Source organism: Notolepis coatsorum (genome assembly GCF_963971535.1).
Source record: "Notolepis coatsorum genome assembly, chromosome: 3".
Taxonomy (NCBI): domain Eukaryota; kingdom Metazoa; phylum Chordata; class Actinopteri; order Aulopiformes; family Paralepididae; genus Notolepis; species Notolepis coatsorum.
The window spans coordinates 12,688,341-12,710,678 of NC_140167.1; the positions used below are offsets into that span (position 1 = coordinate 12,688,341).

The following is a 22,338-nucleotide window of genomic DNA, read 5'->3' on the forward strand; positions in this document are numbered from 1 at the left end:
CAGTACGGTTAGTCAGGGTTAGATTTTTTTTTAATTTCTTTTTTATTATCATTTCAGATAATGGTTGAAGAAGTGAGTCTTTAGTCGACCGCGAAAGATTGGACGGGATTCGGCTGTCCTAACTGGGATGGGTAGTTCATTCCACCATTGTCGGGCAAGGACTGAGAATAGGCGGCTTCTCTTTGATGATAGGAGTAGGTCTGAGGCGGCCAGAAGATGCAGAGCGTAGGGGTCTTGAGTTTGATTGATTGATTGAAAACTTTATTAACAGATTGCAGAATGGGTACAGTACAGTACAGCTCAATACATACAATTGTTAAGGGGATGCAGACCAGAGAAAGACTTTCGTCTTGTTTACATTAGGGTCCCCCATTTTCAATTCAGCATAACATATATGACATACATGACATACAGATAGACAGTACTGCTACATCTATACATTTATGACATATCAGATTTGCAAATACAGTACTGTTTGTGATACAAAAGTGTCCAGAAAAAGAGTGTATATACATTTGACGTAGAAACTGTACATTGGAGGAGGTTGGGTGGGGGGATGGGGTTGGGTGGGTGGGTGGGGGCTGTATATTGGAGGTGGGGGGGGGGGGGGGTTGGGTAGGGGGGGGACACTGTACACTGTACATTGGAATACTGACAAAGCCATACTTGGTCATTTACTGTACAACTGAGGGTGTGTAGTTAGAGACCATTGACCGGAGGTAGGCGGGAGCGGTTCCCTTTGCCGCACGGTATGCTAGGTTGAGGGCCTTGAAGCGGATACGTGCAGCAATGGGGAGCCAGTGCAGGTCCCTAAGAAGTGGGTGACATGGGCCGACTTCGGGGTGACATGGGCCAATTTCTGATACAAAAAAATCACTTTTCTACGCGTATTTCTAGTGATGCAGTAGTGGTAACATAACAGTGGATAAACTGTGAACTCCAATTTTTATATATATTATGTACTCCCCCCCCCTGAACAATATCACTTAATTGTACTTCCTCGAAAGACACTATTTATGTACCATTGCCTCAATCTGTATGGACTAGTGTCCATCTATTTTCAGCCAATACACAAATAAGAAGTTGAGTAAAGACAGTGGGTTTAGCATGCATGATGCATCCCATAATATTTCTGAAGAAGATAATTGAGATAGTAGCACATGACATGACTGTGATGATCAGCCAAGCCCCGCCCACGGAGCAACGGGATTGGCTGCCAAAGCAGATCCCCCGTCACTTTGTTTCCCCCCGACATCACATATAAATGTCCCATTGACTCCTGTGGATGTAGGATAAACACCAAGCGTCGGTGTCAACTAGCTACGCTACAACAAACACAAGGTAACCAAGACCTACCATTTGACTTCGTATTTCTAGTATGGTTGTGTTTACATTAGTTTCATTAAATCCCAGCATTCGAGCAGTTCAATGAAGATAGCTCACTGTGCTACTAGCTAACACTAGCTTTCCTGAGATCATGTGACATGACAAGTTGTTGTGACACTGTTGTTAGTGTGTAACTACTAGTGTGTTGTGTGTATTACCATCCGCAAACAAACAACGTTAAAGTAACTCAACACACGGGACACATTACATAATGATTACTGGCATCTGCAGTGCATTTGGACGAGGGGAGTGTTGTTGTGACTCTGCTTCTTAATCTTCTCACCAACACAGGACACCCCCAAAAGCAGAGGCAATGATGAAGCTGTTAATTGCCTTGGTGGGTCTGAGTCTGGGGCTGGCAAACGCCTTTCCCTCAGAGCAGGCAAAGACGGGGAAGAACTGGGTTCTGATCGTGGCAGGCTCCAACGGCTGGTACAATTACAGACATCAGGTAAGAAGTAAAACCAATGTCACATTTACCTTATCAACTCTGAACATGACCCTGTGTGTGTTGGCTGCTCGCATTCAGGAGAGAGAGAGAGAGGTTTTTCCTTATTGACTCTTTGATAAGATTACCTCTGGCCTGGCGGCTGTCCCAATGGTCACTTTGGAAAGTTTCTTTTCCGGACAGTAAATAGTTCACATGATGTATTAACCTCTTATTGACCTCTCTGCTTGTTATTGTTATTGCCCCCCCCCCCCTAGGCTGACGCTTGCCATGCCTACCAGATTGTACGCAAGAACGGCATTCCCGATGAGCAGATAGTGGTGATGATGTACGACGACCTGGCAACCAGTGAGAAGTAAGTTTCCCTTTTCCTTTAAAGATCCACTCTCCTCCTAGGCTTTTAAGAATCCACTCTCCTCATAGGCTTGAATCCACTCTCCTCATAGGCTTTTAAGAATCCACTCTCCTCATAGGCTTTTAAGAATCCACTCTCCTCATAGGCTTTTAAGAATCCACTCTCCTCATAGGCTTGAATCCACTCTCCTCATAGGCTTTTAAGAATCCACTCTCCTCATAGGCTTTTAAGAATCCACTCTCCTCATAGGCTTTTAAGAATCCACTCTCCTCATAGGCTTTTAAGAATCCACTCTCCTCATAGGCTTTTAAGAATCCACTCTCCTCATAGGCTTTTAAGAATCCACTCTCCTCATAGGCTTTTAAGAATCCACTCTCCTCATAGGCTTTTAAGAATCCACTCTCCTCATAGGCTTGAATCCACTCTCCTCATAGGCTTTTAGGAATCCACTCACATCATTGGCTGCTAGTGTTTGGTTACTTTGTTTTGTTTTGGTTCTGCTTCCGGTCTCCATCCAGCCTGGAAACCGATAGAGATGTTTTAATGTCCATAAGGGAAGTTCTGTTTACAACATTAACTGGTGGGGATTCACCAGCCAAATGCTGTCATATGATTGGATGTGTCCGTTTCACCGGCCACATGACTTGATAGGCGTTCTCTTCCAAAAACTAAACTCAAAAGATCAATTCATACATCCATTAGGGCTGGTAAATATTTAGTGGTGAATATTATAATTGTGTCAGACAGAGCCACCCTTGTTTGTTGTAAAGCATGGTGAGAAAGAACCTCACTCATATAACTATAATCATATCCTAGCATTGAAATGGTGAAATGATATGATACAGCCTGCCGAATATCTTTCACAATTCTATTTATTTTTTATATAGATTTCAGACAGGAAAAGTCACTTTTGTTTTGAGTCACTCGCTTCCTGTTGCTGTGGCACATAGTTCTAGAGAGAGAGAGAGACACTGAGACACTGAGCCTGGACTGTGCAGTCACAAGGAACTAATTTTGGTGTCCCTTCAGGGCCTCCTGGAATTACATTACCCAGTCTCTAGCAGGAGTGTTAGTCCGTACACAACGAAAAACCTGACTGGGTGCTTTTTTCATGGAGGCAAAATCTGTCATATCTGAGTCAAGAAAAATAGGGCTTGCGACTCCTTTTCCGGTTATTTTTCAAACAAAATATACCATAATATGAATAGCAAATTATACACCCCCCCCCCTAACCCCACCAAGTCATCATCACTACATACACAGTAGTAGTAAATAATATGCCCCCCGCGCACGTGAGATGTGCATGCACGTGAACAGGTACCTTGGTTCTATGGTTGACCTCTCTGTGACCTATTGGTGAACTCTTGGCCCCCTCCTCTCCACCATTCTTTTTTTGTGATCAATCTTTCTTTGACATTTAGGATAGACATACAAAAACAATAGTATTCACTTTCTTTTTTTTATTTCTTTTTTTACTAAAAACAATTATACATATATAATAAAGACAAATAAAACGCATGCAGAGAACCCCCCCCCCCCCCCCCCCCATCCTATCATACAGAGTTATATGGGTTATATGCAGGTCTATAGGTAGGTATATAGAAGGATTATATGCAGGTATATTCACACAAAATGGATATCTGGACATTCCCAGGCAATAGCTCGCTGCACCCCCCTCTGCCCAATCTGAAGGTCCCACACCTCATCCTGGCCCCCCTACCCCTGCAAACTGGCTCCCTTACTGCCAGGCTCCCCTACCCCTGAAAACTGGCTCCCTTACTGGCTCCCTTACCCCTGAAAACGGACTCCCTTACTGGCTCCCTTACTGGCTCCCTTACTCCTGCATACTGGCTCCCTTACCCCTGCAAACTGGCTCCCTTACTGACTCCCTTACTGGCTCCCTTACTCCTGCATACTGGCTCCCTTACTCGCTCCCTTACTCCTGCATACTGGCTCCCTTACTGACTCCCCTACCCATGCAAACTGGCTCCCTTACTGGCTCCTCTTACCCCTGCATACTGGCTCCCTTACCCCTGCAAACTGGCTCCCTTACTCCTGCAAACTGGCTCCCTTACTGGCTCCCTTACCCCTGTAAACTGGCTCCCTTACTGGCTCCCTTACCCCTGTAAACTGGCTCCCTTACCCCTGCAAACAGGCTCCCTTACTGGCTCCTTTACCCCTGCAAACGGGCTCCCTTACTGGCTCCCTTACTGGCTTCCCTTACCCCTGCAAACTGGCTCCCTTACTCCTGCAAACGGGCTCCCTTACTGGCTTCCCTTACCCCTGCATACTGGCTCCCTTACCCCTGCAAACTGGCTCCCTTACTCCTGCAAACGGGCTCCCTTACTGGCTTCCCTTACCCCTGCAAACTGGCTCCCTTACTCCTGCAAACGGGCTGCCTTACTGGCTCCCTTACTGGCTCCCTTACTCCTGCAAACTGGCTCCCTTACTGGCTCCCTTACTGGCCCCCTTACCCCTGCAAACTGAAAAGCGCTGACATGACAACATAGGTTGAGGGTGTGAAACAGGTGTGTGAAATGCAGTCACAGATCACTACAAAGGAAGGCAGTGGACTGGAGGAATCCCTTTTGGTCGCCCCCCAAACAATAAATCTCACACCTTGGTGAGAGTCGTGGGGCTCACAGCCCCCCCCCCCCCCCCCCCCTCTCTACTCGCTCAGTGTCCCCTGCTCTCCCTCATGAGAGCATTGTTTTCACTATTAAACCTATATTTATCACGACGATCCGTCTACGACATAATTGACTGGTTCCACCCCAGCAGGAAGTGAAAGAAGAAAGACGAACTGAAACTATACTGTATACTTTCAATACTTCAGTGTAACTGAAGACACACTTCTTCAATCAATATCTGAAATGAGAAAAAAAAATATATATATATATATAATAACCTTACTGTCATGCACTCTTCCTAATATACTAACATACACTCAACACTGTAGCGCTCAAGTCTGAACACTTTGATGAACATTGTTACTCAGCTGATAGAGTTCCTTCCTACTGTGTCGTACAAAACTTGTAAGTCGCTTTGGATAAAAGCGTCAGCTAAATGACCAAATGTAAATGTAATATAATGTAAAACGATTTTTTTTATTAACGCATACAAATATACAGAAAATGTCTAGTGCTAGTCATTGTCAATTTGGTCAAATTTGTCAACACAGTAAGCATGACAATTAACTAGTGAATATTATGTTTATTGAGACTGGGATGAGTGAGTCGGCTGCCTTCACAATGTGATGTGTTTGTGTTACACAATACCTATTCTGAACTTCTCCAAACATGCCCCTGTCAGGCCCTATTCTATAAAACTAATGCTGAAACGAATACAACCAAACTAAAAACTATTTGAAACAATAAAAACTAAACTGAAACCAGCAAGCCCTCTGGGGTTGGACTCCTATGTCAAGGCATACCTTAACAAACAAACCAGTTCAACAAGGAAGTACAAAACCAATACCAATACTAAATGTCAGATGCCCTCCAAAAAGGTTATGTATTCAATTCACTCCTATTCTCAATGTTCTAAAATCATTTATTGTTGTTATTAGACTGGTGGCAAGGAATGACTACAGATGCCCAACATAACATGTACTGTATGTGTTTCAAGTTCAAGTTTTGTTTGATTTGTCACATATAACATGTACAGTACATTACAGTGAAATGCTTGGTTCTGTATGAGCCTCCTGCGATTGTGCTGCATACAGTAAAAAGAATAAAGTAAACACTAAATAAACACTATACAAAATAATATACAATATACAAACACAAAATGCAAACAAAATGAGGCAGTGTAAATTCTTTAGTAATAAATATATAAAATATGGTGTAGTGTTAAAAAGTGTTTGTTAGTGAATGTTGAAGGTGAGTGTTTAAAGTGAGCGTGTGCATGTGGATGTGTGTGCAGTGAATGTAGAATGGATGGGTTAGTGTTACACAGAGTCCACATTGAACATCCTGATGGTGGGATAGAAGCTCCTTTTGAGTCTCTCTACTGGCCATGAGGACATGGTTTTACTGAGTGGATAGAGAGAAGTACATAGATGATGACTAATAAGGAGCAGAAAAACAACTCTCACGCTTCACAGTCAGAGAGACATTGATAACAACACTGTTCACATACGGTGCCCAGAGATATCATGGCTAATTCAACACAGATCGATTGTTAATTTAGTCAGTAAGCTGCTAACAATCAATCAATCATGGGTCCATGAAGGTGTCCATTCTTGCTGCATACGTGTGTTGATCTGTGCGTTGCAGAATACCTGGACATAATGTAGGCTAAGTTCTGAAGATGACTATGTAAAAATAGAAATACCTGGACATACAGTAATGTAGGCTATGTTCTAGGGCTGGGCAATAAAACGACAACGATAATTATCGCGATATATTATAATAATAAAAATAATATCGATAATAAAAAAATAAAAATAAAAATGTTGTGACCTGCAACAGGGCAGCTTTAAAGCCAGAGACAGTGGACAGACTTGTCTTTCTTGCCTGCAACTTAATACATATATAAGCCATTAAGTCACATCTTCAATAAATGTTTAGAGCAAGGTGTGTGCCCCGAGATCTGGAAGGAAGCCGAGGTTATCCCATTACCTAAGGACAAAAGAAAAACCTTCGCTGGTTCCAACAGTCTACCCATAAGTCTCCTCCCAGTGTTAAGTAAAATAATAGAAGAAATTGTATACACCCAAATTCAAAACTACTTTTCAAGTAACAGTCTGATAACAAACTACCAACATGCATATAGAGATGGTCACTCTACAAGCACAGCACTTGCCCAAATGACCGACGACTGGTTTAAGAGCATGGATGATAGGAGGCTTGTATTGAATATTGTTGTATTGTTGTAAGTGCTGGACCCCAGGAAGAATAGCTTTTGTCAAGTGCAAAAGCTAATGGGGATCCTAAATAAACATAAACATAAAGTAATGGCTTTGCTTGTCCAAATGACAATACTGACCAAATTGAGATTTATTTTTCTCTTGTCCATTTATTTTGTTTGCTTTCTAATTTAAAATACAGTTTGAAACTGTCTGTTCACAGTAGGCTATGTGTGCTAGCAGAGCTAGACTCCAGTCGCGAGTCACGGTGCACATGTGCGGTGGTTTGTCCACCAAAAAAGCGCTAAAAGATAGAAAAGAAACGAGCAGAGCCAGAACTGTTCAACTCCCCTGGAGCCACAGCCACTTGTTTTGGTACTTTCGCTTTCAAACCAGCTGCAGCTGAGAACTGGAGTGTGAGGGGCTGTAACACTAAAGATGGCGGCAATGACAAAGAATTGCTGCAAAATAAACATACATTTGTTGTTTAAATAATAATACTAATAAAAATATTGATAATTATCGATATCGAACTATATGAAAATGTTTATCGTGATAACATTTTTGGCCATATCGCCCAGCCCTACTATGTTCTGAAGATGATTATGTAAACAAATAAATACCTGGACATACTTTTGTTCAAGTTCTGAAGATTATTATGTAAAGTTTTTCATTTTATATCTGCTATCATACTTAAGGTTATTGATCTGCAGTATGATCATCAGCATCACCTGTCATGTTGGCTGATTGGTAACTTGTGTAAAATAACCACTGTAGGCAGGAAGGTGGTCCATGTTGCTTCTAACACAACAAATATAATCTTACATTTTTATAGTTATAGCTTTTCCCAGTGCCTTGACTAAAAATGTCTTCCACTTATCACCAATTACATGTGGAATGATTTCTCTCAGTGATAGTGAAAAATATTACCTTTAGAAATAAATAACATGAGAAGGAAGACATTAAGGGTTAGGAGTTAAGTGTGCCAGGAGGAACCGGAATTGAACCGGGAACCTTCTGATTACCAGACGGTCGTTCTACCTCCTGAGTCACTGTCGCCCCCCGTATTCACTGTCGTATGAGGAAGTGATACCCAAGTTGTACCCCACTTGTACTGTAGCATTATCACCACTGTCATCATGGTGGTGGTCACCTGATGGGTGATCGTTCATCTGCTCGTCATTTGTTAAATTTCACTTCCCGTTTTCATTTTTCTAAGTATTTAATTTGTTTGTTCCCAGCAACCCCACCCCTGGTGTCGTGATCAACAGGCCCAATGGTACAGATGTGTACAGCGGAGTTCCCAAGGATTACACTGGAGAGGTGGGTATTTCAGAACAAACGCTTGTATGAGCTCAGATAGAAGAAGAAGTATTTATTTGTCATGCAGCAAGCTAGAGAAAATAATACAAAACATAATAAAGACAAAAGAAGAAAGGATAGAAACAGAAAGTCAATCAATTAAACATTTAAAATAATTAAAAACAACTGCAGACTGTGGTGAAGTGGTTTGCTATTAAACATTTAAACTGACCCAATAGATACTAATGAATTGAGTTTTAAAATGCACTGCAAAACGTTCTATGTTTCTGGGGCACAGAAGCTAAAAGCAGATTTTCCTCTCTCAGTACAAACTCTAGGAACCTTAAGTGTGTAAACCAATCACCAGATTGAAATCTGATCGGGTCCAGAGCTCCAATCCAGCAATGAGGTGATGTAGGGTGGGAGATCACCAATAATGGCCTTATACAGAAACGTCTCTCTGCCAGAGAGGACCACCCGACCTTATCACATAGGATACAATGGTGGGAACCATAACTGTCACCAGTGATAAATCTAAGGGCAGAATGCTATACAGAGTCCAGAGGCTTTAGAGTGGAAGCAGCAGCACGTCTATAAACAATGTATCCATAATCCAAAACGGACAGAAAAACAGCTTCAACGACCTTCCTTCTGCTAAACATAGAAAACTGGTTTTGTTTCTGTACAACCGTCTGCAGCCTCGTACAAATTAAAAGTCCATTCTCATGGATTGGCCGGCCTCAATGCTCGGTTGTACGTACTGTTAATGTTCAAAGTAATCACTACCGGTTTGTTATAGATCCCCTCCAGATCTATTCCAAAGCCTTAAACATGTTCTATATTGAATAACAATTTGTATGAATATGGTTTTATCCACCAAGATGTTCAATTGTTCCCACAACAAGCACCCATTGATATTTACCAGGAATTCCAAGTCGGCGGCTTATATTCTTTCAAGACGCGTCGATATACCGACTCAGCTTTCATGCTGAAGCGAAAGGTGTCACGTTACCACATGTTGGCCCCGTGATACGGAGGGTCAACCGATGGGTAACGTCACACATGCAAGGTTTCAGGAAGCTCTCCCTCTTCGGGGAAAAAAATAAACTCTCGTCTTCATATAACCGATGATTGTTTACAGAAAATCACACTCCGCAAATACATGACAACTAGTATTGTGTACCATGTCTGTACCGTGTTATGTTCTATATAATACGTCTTGTTTTGTTCTATATACCGTGTTGTTATAGATGTATTCATTAGTTTTGTTTTCGCTGGGTTCCTCTAAAAAAAAAAAGCAGTGGCTTCAGCTGATCCTGGAGTTTTCCTTTTCATACAACCTCAACTTATAACAACATGATCTGTATGATGCTTGTTTTTTGTATGAATACAAAAATATATCGTATCGGAAATAATGTGGAAAAATGCCCTCTGGTGACACGGTCTGCGCAAGTGACAATCTGCATCGTCAAAGTCGTGAGGAGTTAAGCGTAGGGGGGGAAATGGAGTGGAGGGGTTCTTTAAAGCTCTCGTTTGTCTTCTGTCTTCTGAAGGCCGTGACCCCAGAGAACTTCCTGGCCGTGTTGAAGGGCGACTCTGCGAGTGTGAAAGGAGGCTCCGGGAAGGTCCTGAAGAGGTCAGTAGTGATAATAAGTGATACATACAGACCTTGTTTACACCGTTTCTTCTTCTCGTATCTTTTTATTCAAGAGTTAATTATATTGTTTACACTGTTTCTTTTTTCTCATATTTTTATATTCAGATCAAATTTGATGGCCTACATTTATGTCTTCCTATTATTAACCTGCCCATACCTGTACCCCCCCATACTGCTATCATGCCCAAATTTCCCCCAAGGGGATCAATAAAGGAATATCTTATCTTATAAGAGATGAAAGGGGATACAATGAGTGTATTACCGTATGCAGGTTTTCAATACAGAAAAAGAATGGACGATTATTTTGCCAATTTCATTTAATTTTTCATACAATGTGTATTTGTTCCGTTCATGACAATGCACAGCTCCACAAAAGCACAACAATTTCATAATAAAAAGCACCTCCCAATTTATTATTTTGACAATTAAAAGCCACATTGCAAAGTACTTGCCCCTGAATTTTGTGCATGCTTTGTACGTCAATATATACCGGTATATATCTTTTTTTAGAATCTATTTAAGTATTGGTGAAATTATTATTTGCCTGTACTCAAGATTAAGATGAACAATGAGAGATAAATCTGCGACATCAAAATTAAATGAGCAGGAACTGAATAAAACTACACCTAGCTGGTTTCTCAGGTTTTCTAATAGTCTTTCTCTTCCTCTCTCTCCATCTATCTTTCTCTTCCTCTCTCTCTGTCTCTATCTCTCTCTCCCTCTCTATCTCTCTATCTCCCTCTCTATCTCTCTTTCTCTCTCTCTCCTCTCTCTCTATCTCTCTCTCCCCTGGCAGCGGCCCTGACGATCATGTGTTTGTATTTTTCGCTGATCACGGCGCTCCTGGTATCCTGGCCTTCCCCGACGATGAGGTCAGTTTTACTTTCTTGTTCACCTCCATGTTAAACTCACCTCACAGGACTTACTGTACAAACACTATAACCCAGATGTTCACCTCCATGTTAAACTCACCTCACAGGACTTACTGTACAAACACTATAACCCAGTTGTTCACAGTCAGACAAACACCAGGCTCTCCACTGTTGCCTTGACCCATCGGTTAATGGCTTGTCATGTAATACCTTGTGATGGGGTTTACTGGCAGAGCTGAGTCACTGAGCGGTTCCTCAACGAGAACGTGGGATTGTGACACTCTCGTTTCATCAGACGATCTCTCAGGATGTTTATGTCGACCTGGTGTCCATGTTTTACTTGTAAAAAAACGTTTTAGTTACAAGAGAATTGTAAATTTGGGGGGGGGGGGGCGACAGTGGCTCGGGAGGTAGAGCAGTCGTCTGGCAATCCGGAGGTTTCCGGTTAGATTCCCGCTCCTACCGGGCAGCGTGTCGAAGTGTCCTTGAGCAAGACACTTAACCCCCTAACTGCTCCCGATGAGCAGGTCGGCACCTTGCATGGTCGCCTCCGCCTTCGGTGTGCGAATGTGTGAGTGAGAGAGAGGAGAGAGAGAAGAGAAGAAGGGAAAAACCGAGGGAGAGGGAGGTTGTCTGGATGGAGTGAGAGAGAGAGAGAGAGACGTATATTCAAACTCACAATGTTGTACATATAAATTAAGAAAACATGTGTCTAATGTGAACTCTTTATGTTTTTGCCCTCAGCTCCACGTTGACGACTTCATGACGGCCATAACATACATGCATGAAAACAAGAGATACAAAAAGGTGCGAGTGTTTGCCCTCATTGATCTTCATTGATCTGTACTCTTTGGCCAAACATGCTTCCTGGTCGCTCCTTGGCTACGTTCACACTGCAAGCCTTAGTGCGCTCACTTCTGATTTATTGCTCAGATCTGGCTGTTCACATTGTTTTATTTTTTATCTGGCCAATATCCGATTGCAGTGTGAACTGGTCACGCTCCTGAACTGACCCGCACGCTCAAATGAACAATAATGAAGATGGATGTAAACATGGAGGACACTGAAGTCACAGTTTATGGTTTAATAAATGTTTCGATGTGCAGTGGAGACCAACTAATTAAAACTAATCAGACCTGTATCTGACCTATAGGAGCACATATGAAAGTGGCCCAAATCAGAATTCCATGTGATTTGTGCTGCTCACACTGTTATGAAAGAAAAACTGATCTGAGTCACATTATGACAAAAAAAAACAGATTTATGTCTGTCAGATGATGTGGCGATGATGTGAATGAGTGAAAGCATGACGTCAGGCTGAACTTCCTCCTCCACCTCACTACAGATGGTGTTCTACATCGAGGCCTGTGAGTCTGGGTCCATGATGACTAATCTGCCCAAAGACATTGATGGTGAGTTACACTTGACCCCCCCCCCCCCCCCCCCACCGCACACATCACTTTCCGGGAAAGAAGAGATATGGAATCAATCAACATCAAGTTGTCCAATCAATCAACTGCATAGGGTTTTACAGTAAAGATGTACTTGGCTGTTCGTTGTGATTGTTTTGTTTTGTTTGTTTGTGCCAATACCAGTACAAGTATTTTATCCTGGTATTGTGTCGATGCCAGTACAAGTATTTTATCCTGGTATTGTGTTGATACCAGTACAAGTATTTTAGCCTGGTATTGTGTCGATGCCAGTACAAGTATTTTAGCCTGGTATTGTGTCGATGCCAGTACAAGTATTTTAGCCTGGTATTGTGTCGATGCCAGTACAAGTATTTTAGCCTGGTATTGTGTCGATGCCAGTACATGTATTTTAGCCTGGTATTGTGTCGATACCAGTACAAGTATTTTAGCCTGGTATTGTGTCGATGCCAGTACAAGTATTTTAGCCTGGTATTGTGTCGATGCCAGTACAAGTATTTTAGCCCGGCATTGTGCCAGTGTGGCTATGGGTGCAACTGAACTCTCTGTAATAGATGTAGCTTGTATCAAGGTGAAAGGCAGTCTCTCTCCGGTGGTCTCTGCTCTTCTAGCCTGTCGCTGACGAGCTCAGCAGTTTTTGATGGCACTTTGCCTGCGAAGTCACTCTCTCTCGTGCTTGTCCCCCATGTGATACACATAACGTTTTGACCCTCGGGGTCAAGGTCCTGTTTTTATCTTCATCCGTTAGAGTGTTTTAATCTGTTTTACAATGATCGCTTCCCATATTGTGGCAAACAGTTACTGTAATGTAGTATCACTGTACACGATGACCCATATTGGAGACCAATGTTTCTCTAGTCATTACCATTTGTTTTTTTAGCACACATTCCCCCTCATGCATATTTTGTACCCAACCAAACTCTGATTTATTTTGGCCATAATCTCACACCCATCCCAAAACTCAGTTTTACGCACATTCATTTAGTTTGACAGTTATTGAGAGTAAATTTGTCTGAATATTGCCACAAACTAGTTTTTGCTAAATAAATCAGCATTTTTTCTTTTTGGTGAAGTGCCCCTTTAACACAAACTACGTCTGAACGAGAATGGCAGATATTCTGTGTTCTGTATTGTACTTTTCTCAAATAATGTTTTTTCCCCTGTTTGATTGAGACGGTCAACAATGAGTTGGACATTTTCTGTACGAGTCATTTCCAGGTTATTTTTAGTTTATCACTTTTAAGTAAAGGTGTTGCTTTACCGTCGTGGTTCCTCCTCCTCCTCCAGTGTTTGCCACCACTGCCGCCAATTCCCACGAGTCGTCGTACGCCTGTTACTACGACGAGGCGAGGGACACCTACCTGGGAGACTGGTACAGCGTCAACTGGATGGAGGACTCTGACGTGGTGAGAACTACCAGGGCGTCATTACAAAAAGCATTAAAATGCGTCAGCAAGGCACACAGGATCCTGAAAGACCCCTGCCACCCAAATCACAAACTGTTTGAGCTCATGCCGTCATGGCAGACGGTACCGCGGTCTCGGCTCCACATCCAAAAGAACACTGAACAGCTACTTCCACCGGGCAAACAGACTACTGACAGATAGACACTGAATTATCACATGAGCATACACACAAAATCACCTTATTAGCCTGGGATTAGCCTTATCCTGTGGTAGTATTGCCACGCTGTAAACGATGTGAGTTAGTCACCAAATCTACATCATAGGTATTATGTTCCATCATGAATGCATGAAAGGGGGGGGGGGGGGGGGGGGTCGTTTCTGATTATTTGATTGTCGGTAACGGCATTTGTATTCAACACTAAAAACGCTTATCAGCCCGATCGGTACAAAAGCGAAAGAAATTTAATTTACGTCAAATTGTCCTTACCTGCGACCGGGAGTATTCCAAAAACAATATTCCAATTTCTTGATCGCCATCTGGTACATCCAATGTCCATTTGCTCAACGGCATAATCCACCATAACATATGGATCGGGCATATTTGACGGGCTTCAATGTAACCGGCAGAACCGTTCGTCTTGCCCGACAAGGAAAAATGTAACCCGAAACCCTTGGCCATCCAACAGCCCAGGATACAATGTTAGAAAGGGTGCTCGATACCGCCGTCTAGCGTGATGCGGCTGGTATTGCACCTAGGCATTCTCAATGTGATTCCCAATGTTAACCCCGAGTCAGTGGGCCTGTAATGAATAGAAATATCGAATAAAAGAAATAACGATCAAATAACGAGTATACTTGTTGTTGGCGTTCAACGGTTGGCGGCCAATAACGAGTATAATCGTTGTTGGCAGTGAGTGAGTTAAGTGACTTACACACCACACAAGCGCACTTGTTACACACACACACTGCTGCTACTTACACTGTAGAATATTTTCTTTTTTCTTTATTTATCCGCTGTTTTTTACCTTGTAAAAAAACATATACCTTATATTGTATAGTTTGTATAGATAGTTGTGTATTGTTGTTTACAAACCTACTACGGCTGAGGATCCGGGAAAAACAAGCATCTCACGTTTTTCTGAATGTATGTACATTTAAAAAAAAAATTAAATTAAATATAAAGCTGTGAATCTGAATCTTGAGTTACCGTGTCGAAGCTTTGAGCTTTTGTTCCAACGTTTCCAGTCGGACGAAAATACAAAAGAAGAGGAATCTTTTCAAAGATTGTTTAATGTTCAAATATTTGATCTCTACCCTCTTGACTGTGTTTGTAGGAGGACCTGACTAAGGAGTCCCTGGAGAGGCAGTTCAAGATCGTGAAGCATCACACCAACACCAGCCACGTCCAGCAGTTTGGAAACAAGGTCAGGGAGGAATGAGGGACTGCAGGGCTGTGTTCATGTGCTCTGAGATTCTGACATTTTGTACAATCTACTCCCTGAGATCTGGAAAGGATGTTCAAGTTTTTGGGAAATAGATTTTTTTAAAGAATTTTCAAGTCTTAAAAAGTCAAGACTTGGAAAAGAGCCCTAGACAAAAGTTAAGAGTTAAAAACGCAACAAAATCAAGAGAACGTTTTTGGAAAAAGTCTAGAAATGCACTACTATTCTGCAGATTGTCTGTCCCTGAGACAGTAAATGGACTGCATTTATATAGCGCTTTACAATTTGTTCCTCACATTCACACACCGACATGCTAACGTAACCTTTATTTAAACATGTAAAACATTGAGCAGTTGAGAAGTATCCGATATCGAAATGAAAACTGTTTATTTTGCCTCTCGCTTTAGACTCTGGCCAACATGAAGGTGATGGCGTTCCAGGGTAACTCCATGGCCGTCGCCCCGCCTGCCCCTCCTATGACCCTGCAGCCCATTGCCAACCCAGACCTGGTCCCCAGCCCGGACGTGCCCCTGGCCATCCTCAAGAGGAAGATGATGTACTCCAACGACATGGCTCTCACCAGGGGACTGCTGATGGAGATCAGCGCCCACCTTAAGGTAAAGACGGACAACGCTGTCAGCGGTTTGGCCCCCAATATATAAACAGAGGAATGTCATCGAATGGAGACGCCACGGCTGGAATGACGTGTTAACAATGACGTTTTTTGACGTGAAACGGTAGAGTTCTAATGTGGTCGTGAACAGGACTCCCTAAAATCCAGGCATCTCATGTATAAGCATTAAAGGTATAATCTGTAATGCAGTCAAATAGCGACCTCTAGGCAAAAGAGCCTTGGTATTGCACTTTGTTTGCATTTTCTTTGTAAAGTCCTGATCATTGCAATAGTGATTCCTACTGGTCGGTCAGGGGGCGCCTGTTCAGCAGGGAAGGGGAGATAATGTGAACCTCCACATGTGTTACTCTCTCCCAGTGAAACTCCTCGCTGTCAGGTGAAAAGAAGCGGCTGGCGATGTATTAGAGGAGGCATGTGGTGGTCTACTCTACTCTACACCCTCCCCAGACTGACAGTAGGGCAGCATGTGGTAGTCTACTCTACACCCTCCCCAGACTGACAGTAGGGCAGCATGTGGTAGTCTACACCCTCCCCAGACTGACAGTAGGGCAGCATGTGGTAGTCTACACCCTCCCCAGACCGACAGTAGGGCAGCATGTGGTAGTCTACACCCTCCCCAGACCGACATTAGGGCAGCATGTGGTAGTCTACACCCTCCCCAGACTGACAGTAGGGCAGCATGTGGTAGTCTACACCCTCCCCAGACTGACAGTAGGGCAGCATGTGGTAGTCTACACCCTCCCCAGACTGACAGTAGGGCAGAATGTGGTAGTCTACACCCTCCACAGACCGACAGTAGGGCAGCATGTGGTAGTCTACACCCTCCCCAGACTGACAGTAGGGCAGAATGTGGTAGTCTACACCCTCCCCAGACTGACAGTAGGGCAGCATGTGGTAGTCTACACCCTCCCCAGACTGACAGTAGGGCAGCATGTGGTAGTCTACACCCTCCCCAGACCGACAGTAGGACAGCATGTGGTAGTCTACACCCTCCTCAGACCGACAGTAGGGCAGCATGTGGTAGTCTACACCCTCCTCAGACCGACAGTAGGGCAGCATGTGGTAGTCTACACCCTCCCCAGACTGACGGTAGGGCAGCATGTGGTGGTCTACACCCTCCCCAGACTGACAGTAGGGCAGCATGTGGTAGTCTACACCCTCCTCAGACCGACAGTAGGGCAGCATGTGGTAGTCTACACCCTCCCCAGACCGACGGTAGGGCAGCATGTGGTAGTCTACACCCTCCTCAGACCGACAGTAAGGCAGCATGTGGTGGTCTACACCCTCCTCAGACCGACAGTAGGGCAGCATGTGGTAGTCTACACCCTCCTCAGACTGACAGTAGGGCAGCATGTGGTAGTCTACACCCTCCTCAGACTGACAGTAGGGCAGCATGTGGTAGTCTACACCCTCCTCAGACCGACATTAGGGCAGCGCAAGGACCAGGGGGAATTGCCATTATGACTAAATTGGGGGATGGGAGGAAAGATAAAAGGCAAAAACTATATATATAAACAGTATATATATATTTTTTACAACATGTATATATCGTTGACAACAGTATTGTAGAAATCCATACCTTCTCATGGATCCACAACAGTATCACGTCAGACACACACACACACACTCCCAGCCCTACAGCAACACTGTCTTCTGTCCGTCCAGCTCAGGGAGATGATGGTCGAGACCATAAGCCGTGTGGTGGAGAGGGTGACCGGAGACAAGATCCAGGCCCAGAAGATCCTCAACGACAGACAGGACCTCTCCCAGCACCAGTGCTACAAAGCTGCCGTCAGCCACTACAAACACACCTGCTTCAACTGGAGCAGCACTGAGGTACAGCAGTAGAACCGCTACAAACACCCGCTTCAACTGGAGCAGCACTGAGGTCCAGCAGAGTAGAACCACTACAAACACACCTGCTTCAACTGGAGCAGCACTGAGGTACAGCAGAGTAGAACCACTACAAACACACCCGCTTCAACTGGAGCAGCACTGAGGTACAGCAGAGTAGAACCACTACAAACACACCTGCTTCAACTGGAGCAGCACTGAGGTACAGCAGAGTAGAACCACTACAAACACACCCGCTTCAACTGGAGCAGCACTGAGGTACAGCAGAGTAGAACCACTACAAACACACCCGCTTCAACTGGAGCAGGACTGAGGTACAGCAGAGTAGAACCACTACAAACACACCTGCTTCAACTGGAGCAGGACTGAGGTACAGCAGAGTAGAACCACTACAAACACACCTGCTTCAACTGGAGCAGGACTGAGGTACAGCAGAGTAGAACCACTACAAACACACCCGCTTCAACTGGAGCAGGACTGAGGTCCAGCAGAGTAGAACCACTACAAACACACCCGCTTCAACTGGAGCAGCACTGAGGTCCAGCAGAGTAGAACCGTCCCTCCGGCTATCAAATTTAGACCCAATACGTCCTGTACAAATTTAGCCTTTATGTCCTTTGTCAGTCCTAGAGTACCAAGATCCGGTACGCAAAAGTAAAGAGGTAGCACACACACACACACACACACACCGTGCAGAGTTGACTAATCTCAATTTCACCTATATATTTTGCTCATTGGAACTATATGACTTAGGTGTAGCACCACACCCAAAAACCTATTAAGGTGCATCCCTTTATACATCAAGATTCAGTCTTTTTATTTTAGTTTTTTAATAAATGGTACCTTAGTTTTAGGGATAACATGGATTCATTCCCCCTGCTGTGAAACCTGTCTATTCCTCAACTCTGTCATGGGCTTTATTTTAACCTAGTTTTCGTTCTCTTTTAAAATGAGGAAACTGACGTCACATGCCATTCACATCACAAACCTCATACCTAATATTTAAATACAGGAAGTATTAAGTGTTCAGACTAGAGTTTCCTTTGAGTTTCGGCCCTTTTTTTTTTTAAATCTAAATGATGATAGTATTTTCTATAACAGGGGGAAAACCCTGCTTGGATCACCGTCATTTGCATACAGAACGTTCAACAAAGAAAATAGTTGGCAAGTGATGGTCACTGGTAGTAAATGCCTGGGGGACCATTCGCCGGAACCTTTGAGGATCAAACACTTCATTCTGGTGTACTTTTATGCACCAAGTTGTGCCTTTTCTGCATCAATTTATGGTGGAAATGTCTTTATTTATGTAAAGGAAAAGACAACATTCAGGTACCCGCTGGCACAAATATGATGGAATATAATGCAGTACTGCTCTCACTATTATCTTTTGAGGGGGACAAATGTACCTCTTCTCATTATTGAGGGGGGACATGTCCCCTGCAACCCCCCCTAAAACTACACCTATGGTCTGTGTATTTTGTTTCACTATTTTAACCCTTTCACTGCCACACTACAGATGGTTAACCTTTCACTACCACACTACAGTACAGACGAAGGTTTAACCTTCTGTAGTGAAAGGGTTAACCCTTTGTCATGTGATAGTGAAAGGGTTATCCTTCTGTAGTGTCGCAGTGAAAGGGTGATAGTGAAAGGGTTAAAGCGACATTGAGTTCCAGAAAAGGTTCTAATTTGTTCTGTGTTCTCTTGTATTTCAGTATGAATACGCTCTGAGGCAACTCTACGCTCTGGTCAACATGTGTGAGGGCGGATACTCTGCAGAGAGGTACGAGTCGACACTGTCCAATGCCCGCTTCATAACTCTCTGTACAAGTTATTTTACCTGTATTTCTACCCAAAGTTTATTTAGAGCATTATAGTTACACACATAATTAACATTTTGGGATAGTTCCCTGATGAAACCAAGCCGTATTCCTAACTCTCCACAAGTTTGTATTGGCATGTCCTGCTCTTCAGCGTTAGTTAGATATATTGTAGATCCAGAGCTACAGCTGGACTAAATGGGATGTTTAGGTCCTGTCATAACGTTTAGGATAGGATTAGGATTCTATTCCACTGTATTTTCTATTCTATGACAATCCTGCACAACTGTATAGCCCCATATTCTTACTTACTTATCCCCATTACGCCGGCTGGTGCATAGTCCTACGCCATGTCGTTTTAGGCCTCCCTTTCTTTCTTTTGCCTTCTGGGGTCCAGTGTAATGCGACTCTTGGGATCGTGTTGGTGTCCATTCTGAGTACATAGCCAATATTCTATTCTATTGTATTTTTATTCTAATTTAGTTTTATATATTACATTATATTTTATTCTACTTATAATTGACATGTTCTTTTATTGACTCCTACTTGTTCGGTAAGTGTTGATATTGTCTGTTAATGTTAGATGCACCAAATGACCAAGACTAATTCCTTGTATGTGCAAGCTTACTTTTCTGATTCTGATAATCATGTAACAAAATAAAAGTGTACAATTCTCTGGTCAGTTGATTCAATTTAGGTGAGGAAAACAGCAAGGCCCAAGGTTTTTTTTACATCTTCATTTCATTAATACATATCTAATTCATTGTATTTCTTCATTTCTGCAGGATCCAGAGAGCCATGGACTACGTGTGTTACTTCACTGAGTAACGTAGGGAAATCCACACAAGCCTCCGATTGGACCGCTGCCTCTCTCTGGGAGGAGCCGAGAAGACATGACTTCTCTTTGCACTGCCAGGGTCAGACTACACCAATTCAGACACCAATTCAGACACGACCAGTTCCAGCGCCGTGCCCCTTTCTTTACCTCTTTACAGTGTGACACGATTGAAGAACAGCGATGTGGCGTCTGGGACGCCCCGCGACGAAAAGTCAAGCGTGTTTAGAATTGTTCCCCTTGTTTGCCTTTTTTCTTCTTCTTCTAGTGTGACAATTTCCGTCACGCCAAGGCGGCGATCTGTCGGGGACATACTGCACAGTGCACCCCGTCCCCTGGCCAAGGCGTTTTAGGATGCTACGGTAACCTAATCTGACATGATGGCGACCACCGTGAAGGACAAAAACATATTATTGTGTAGTCTGATCCCGGCATAAAGAATCTAGTTGACGTTGTTTGTTTTCGTTTTTTTTTTTTTTTTTTTTCACACCCCTTTAACACTTTTCTTTCTTTTTTACTTGTGATCTTTTTGATTTTACTGAGAAATTGAACGACGTGAATGAATTGCACTATGTCACTGTGAACGTTGCTGTGTTTGGATGAATGTTTTACTGCTTGTGATTTTTAAAGTCGTATCTGAGACAAATATGACATGGACCTTGAGATGTTCCTAATTGGGTTTTCACTTTTATGTGTGGCGGCGGGCCCAGCATGAATGTTTTTAGTAAAAAAAAAACGAACCTACCACCAAGTAATGTAAGGCCATTGGCTCAAGATGCTTTGTTGGTAACACAGGGGTCTTGAAATAAAACACTGACTGTTCAAACCAAATGGAAAATGTCTCGTGTGATTCTGATTTATTTCCTGATATCAGACGATAATCTTTTCTATTTTTTACAGCCATGACAGGCAAAATCTCACTGGAACAACGCCAGTGTAATAGCCTACTATAATCAATAAAAAAGTTATAACTTTTTCAGCTCTTGACAAACTTGACCCACATGAGCAAGTTTAGTCCTGGGACTCGAGCTGTTTTACTATCATGGGACCCAGCAGAAGCAGACCCATGACCCACAGAAGAGCAGTAGACACATGTACCAATCACGAGTTTCACAACCAAATCTACCAGCCAGCATTTACTGGTAGTTGGTTGATTTTTCATTAATTCATTCAACCTTTATTTAAACTTGAGGGACACTGAGGTTTCCCTCATTTACCGTGACGTTGGGTTTATACACAGTTAAAAGAGATAAGATGACACAGAGATAAAAATCACAACACAAGGAGCGGCTGGGTAGCGCAGTGGAGAATGCACTCGCCTACCACCGCAGAGACTCTGGGATCGAATCCAGCTGCCAGCGGTACCTCCGACTTGGTCAGTCGTCCCTACTAACACAATTGGCAGTGTTAGCGGGTGGGATGCCGGTGGGGTATGTGTCCTGGCTGTTGTAAAACTGCGGTTCCTACTGGTCGGTCGGGACGCCTGTTCAGCAGGGAGGGGATCGGGGCGAAATAGCGTGAACCTTCGCATGCGTTACGTTCCCCCAGTGAGAGTCCTCGCTGTCAGGTGAAAAGAAGCGGCTGGCTGACTCCACATGTATCGGAGGAGGCATGTGGTAGTTCTACACCCTCCCTAGGCCGACAGTGGGGCAATGCGCGCAACGACCAGGAAGGGAATTGGCATAACGACTAAATTGGGATTGGAGCAAAAATAAAATAAAAATCACAACACAAAAACAAGAAGATCAGGCTAAAAACAATTACAAAATGAAGCACAATGGTTAGTGACCAAACTTTGAATTGTGCAAAGGTTGGAAGAATATCAACCTTTAAAGGGATATTTCACTCTAGTATAACTTTTCAGCGGTCTTACCTCTATCTAAGGTCATCTACAAATAAGCTAGTGACCACTGCTGTCCCTGTCCTCCGCTGTCAACACCTCCATTCCTGCCACGTGTGAGGCTCCTCATTCACTTCCATTCATTTTGGGGACCTTGTCTAAATATCATACATCTGAAATATAAAGAAACTACTACTGTGCAGATTTC

General features: G+C 43.3%; 1 protein-coding gene across 1 annotated transcript; it reads left to right on the plus strand.

Moving 5' to 3' along the window:
* Positions 1 to 1,236: 1,236 nt before the first annotated feature.
* On the plus strand, positions 1,237 to 21,070 carry lgmn (legumain). The gene is made up of 14 exons (XM_084309591.1): positions 1,237 to 1,341; positions 1,678 to 1,837; positions 2,092 to 2,189; positions 8,280 to 8,361; positions 9,894 to 9,976; positions 10,794 to 10,869; positions 11,614 to 11,676; positions 12,215 to 12,281; positions 13,587 to 13,705; positions 15,040 to 15,129; positions 15,555 to 15,764; positions 17,447 to 17,617; positions 19,351 to 19,418; positions 20,241 to 21,070. Exons 2-14 carry the CDS (start codon positions 1,700 to 1,702, stop codon positions 20,281 to 20,283), a joined length of 1,308 nt encoding a protein of 435 aa, XP_084165717.1. The 5' UTR covers positions 1,237 to 1,341; positions 1,678 to 1,699; the 3' UTR covers positions 20,284 to 21,070.
* Positions 21,071 to 22,338: the final 1,268 nt, after the last annotated feature.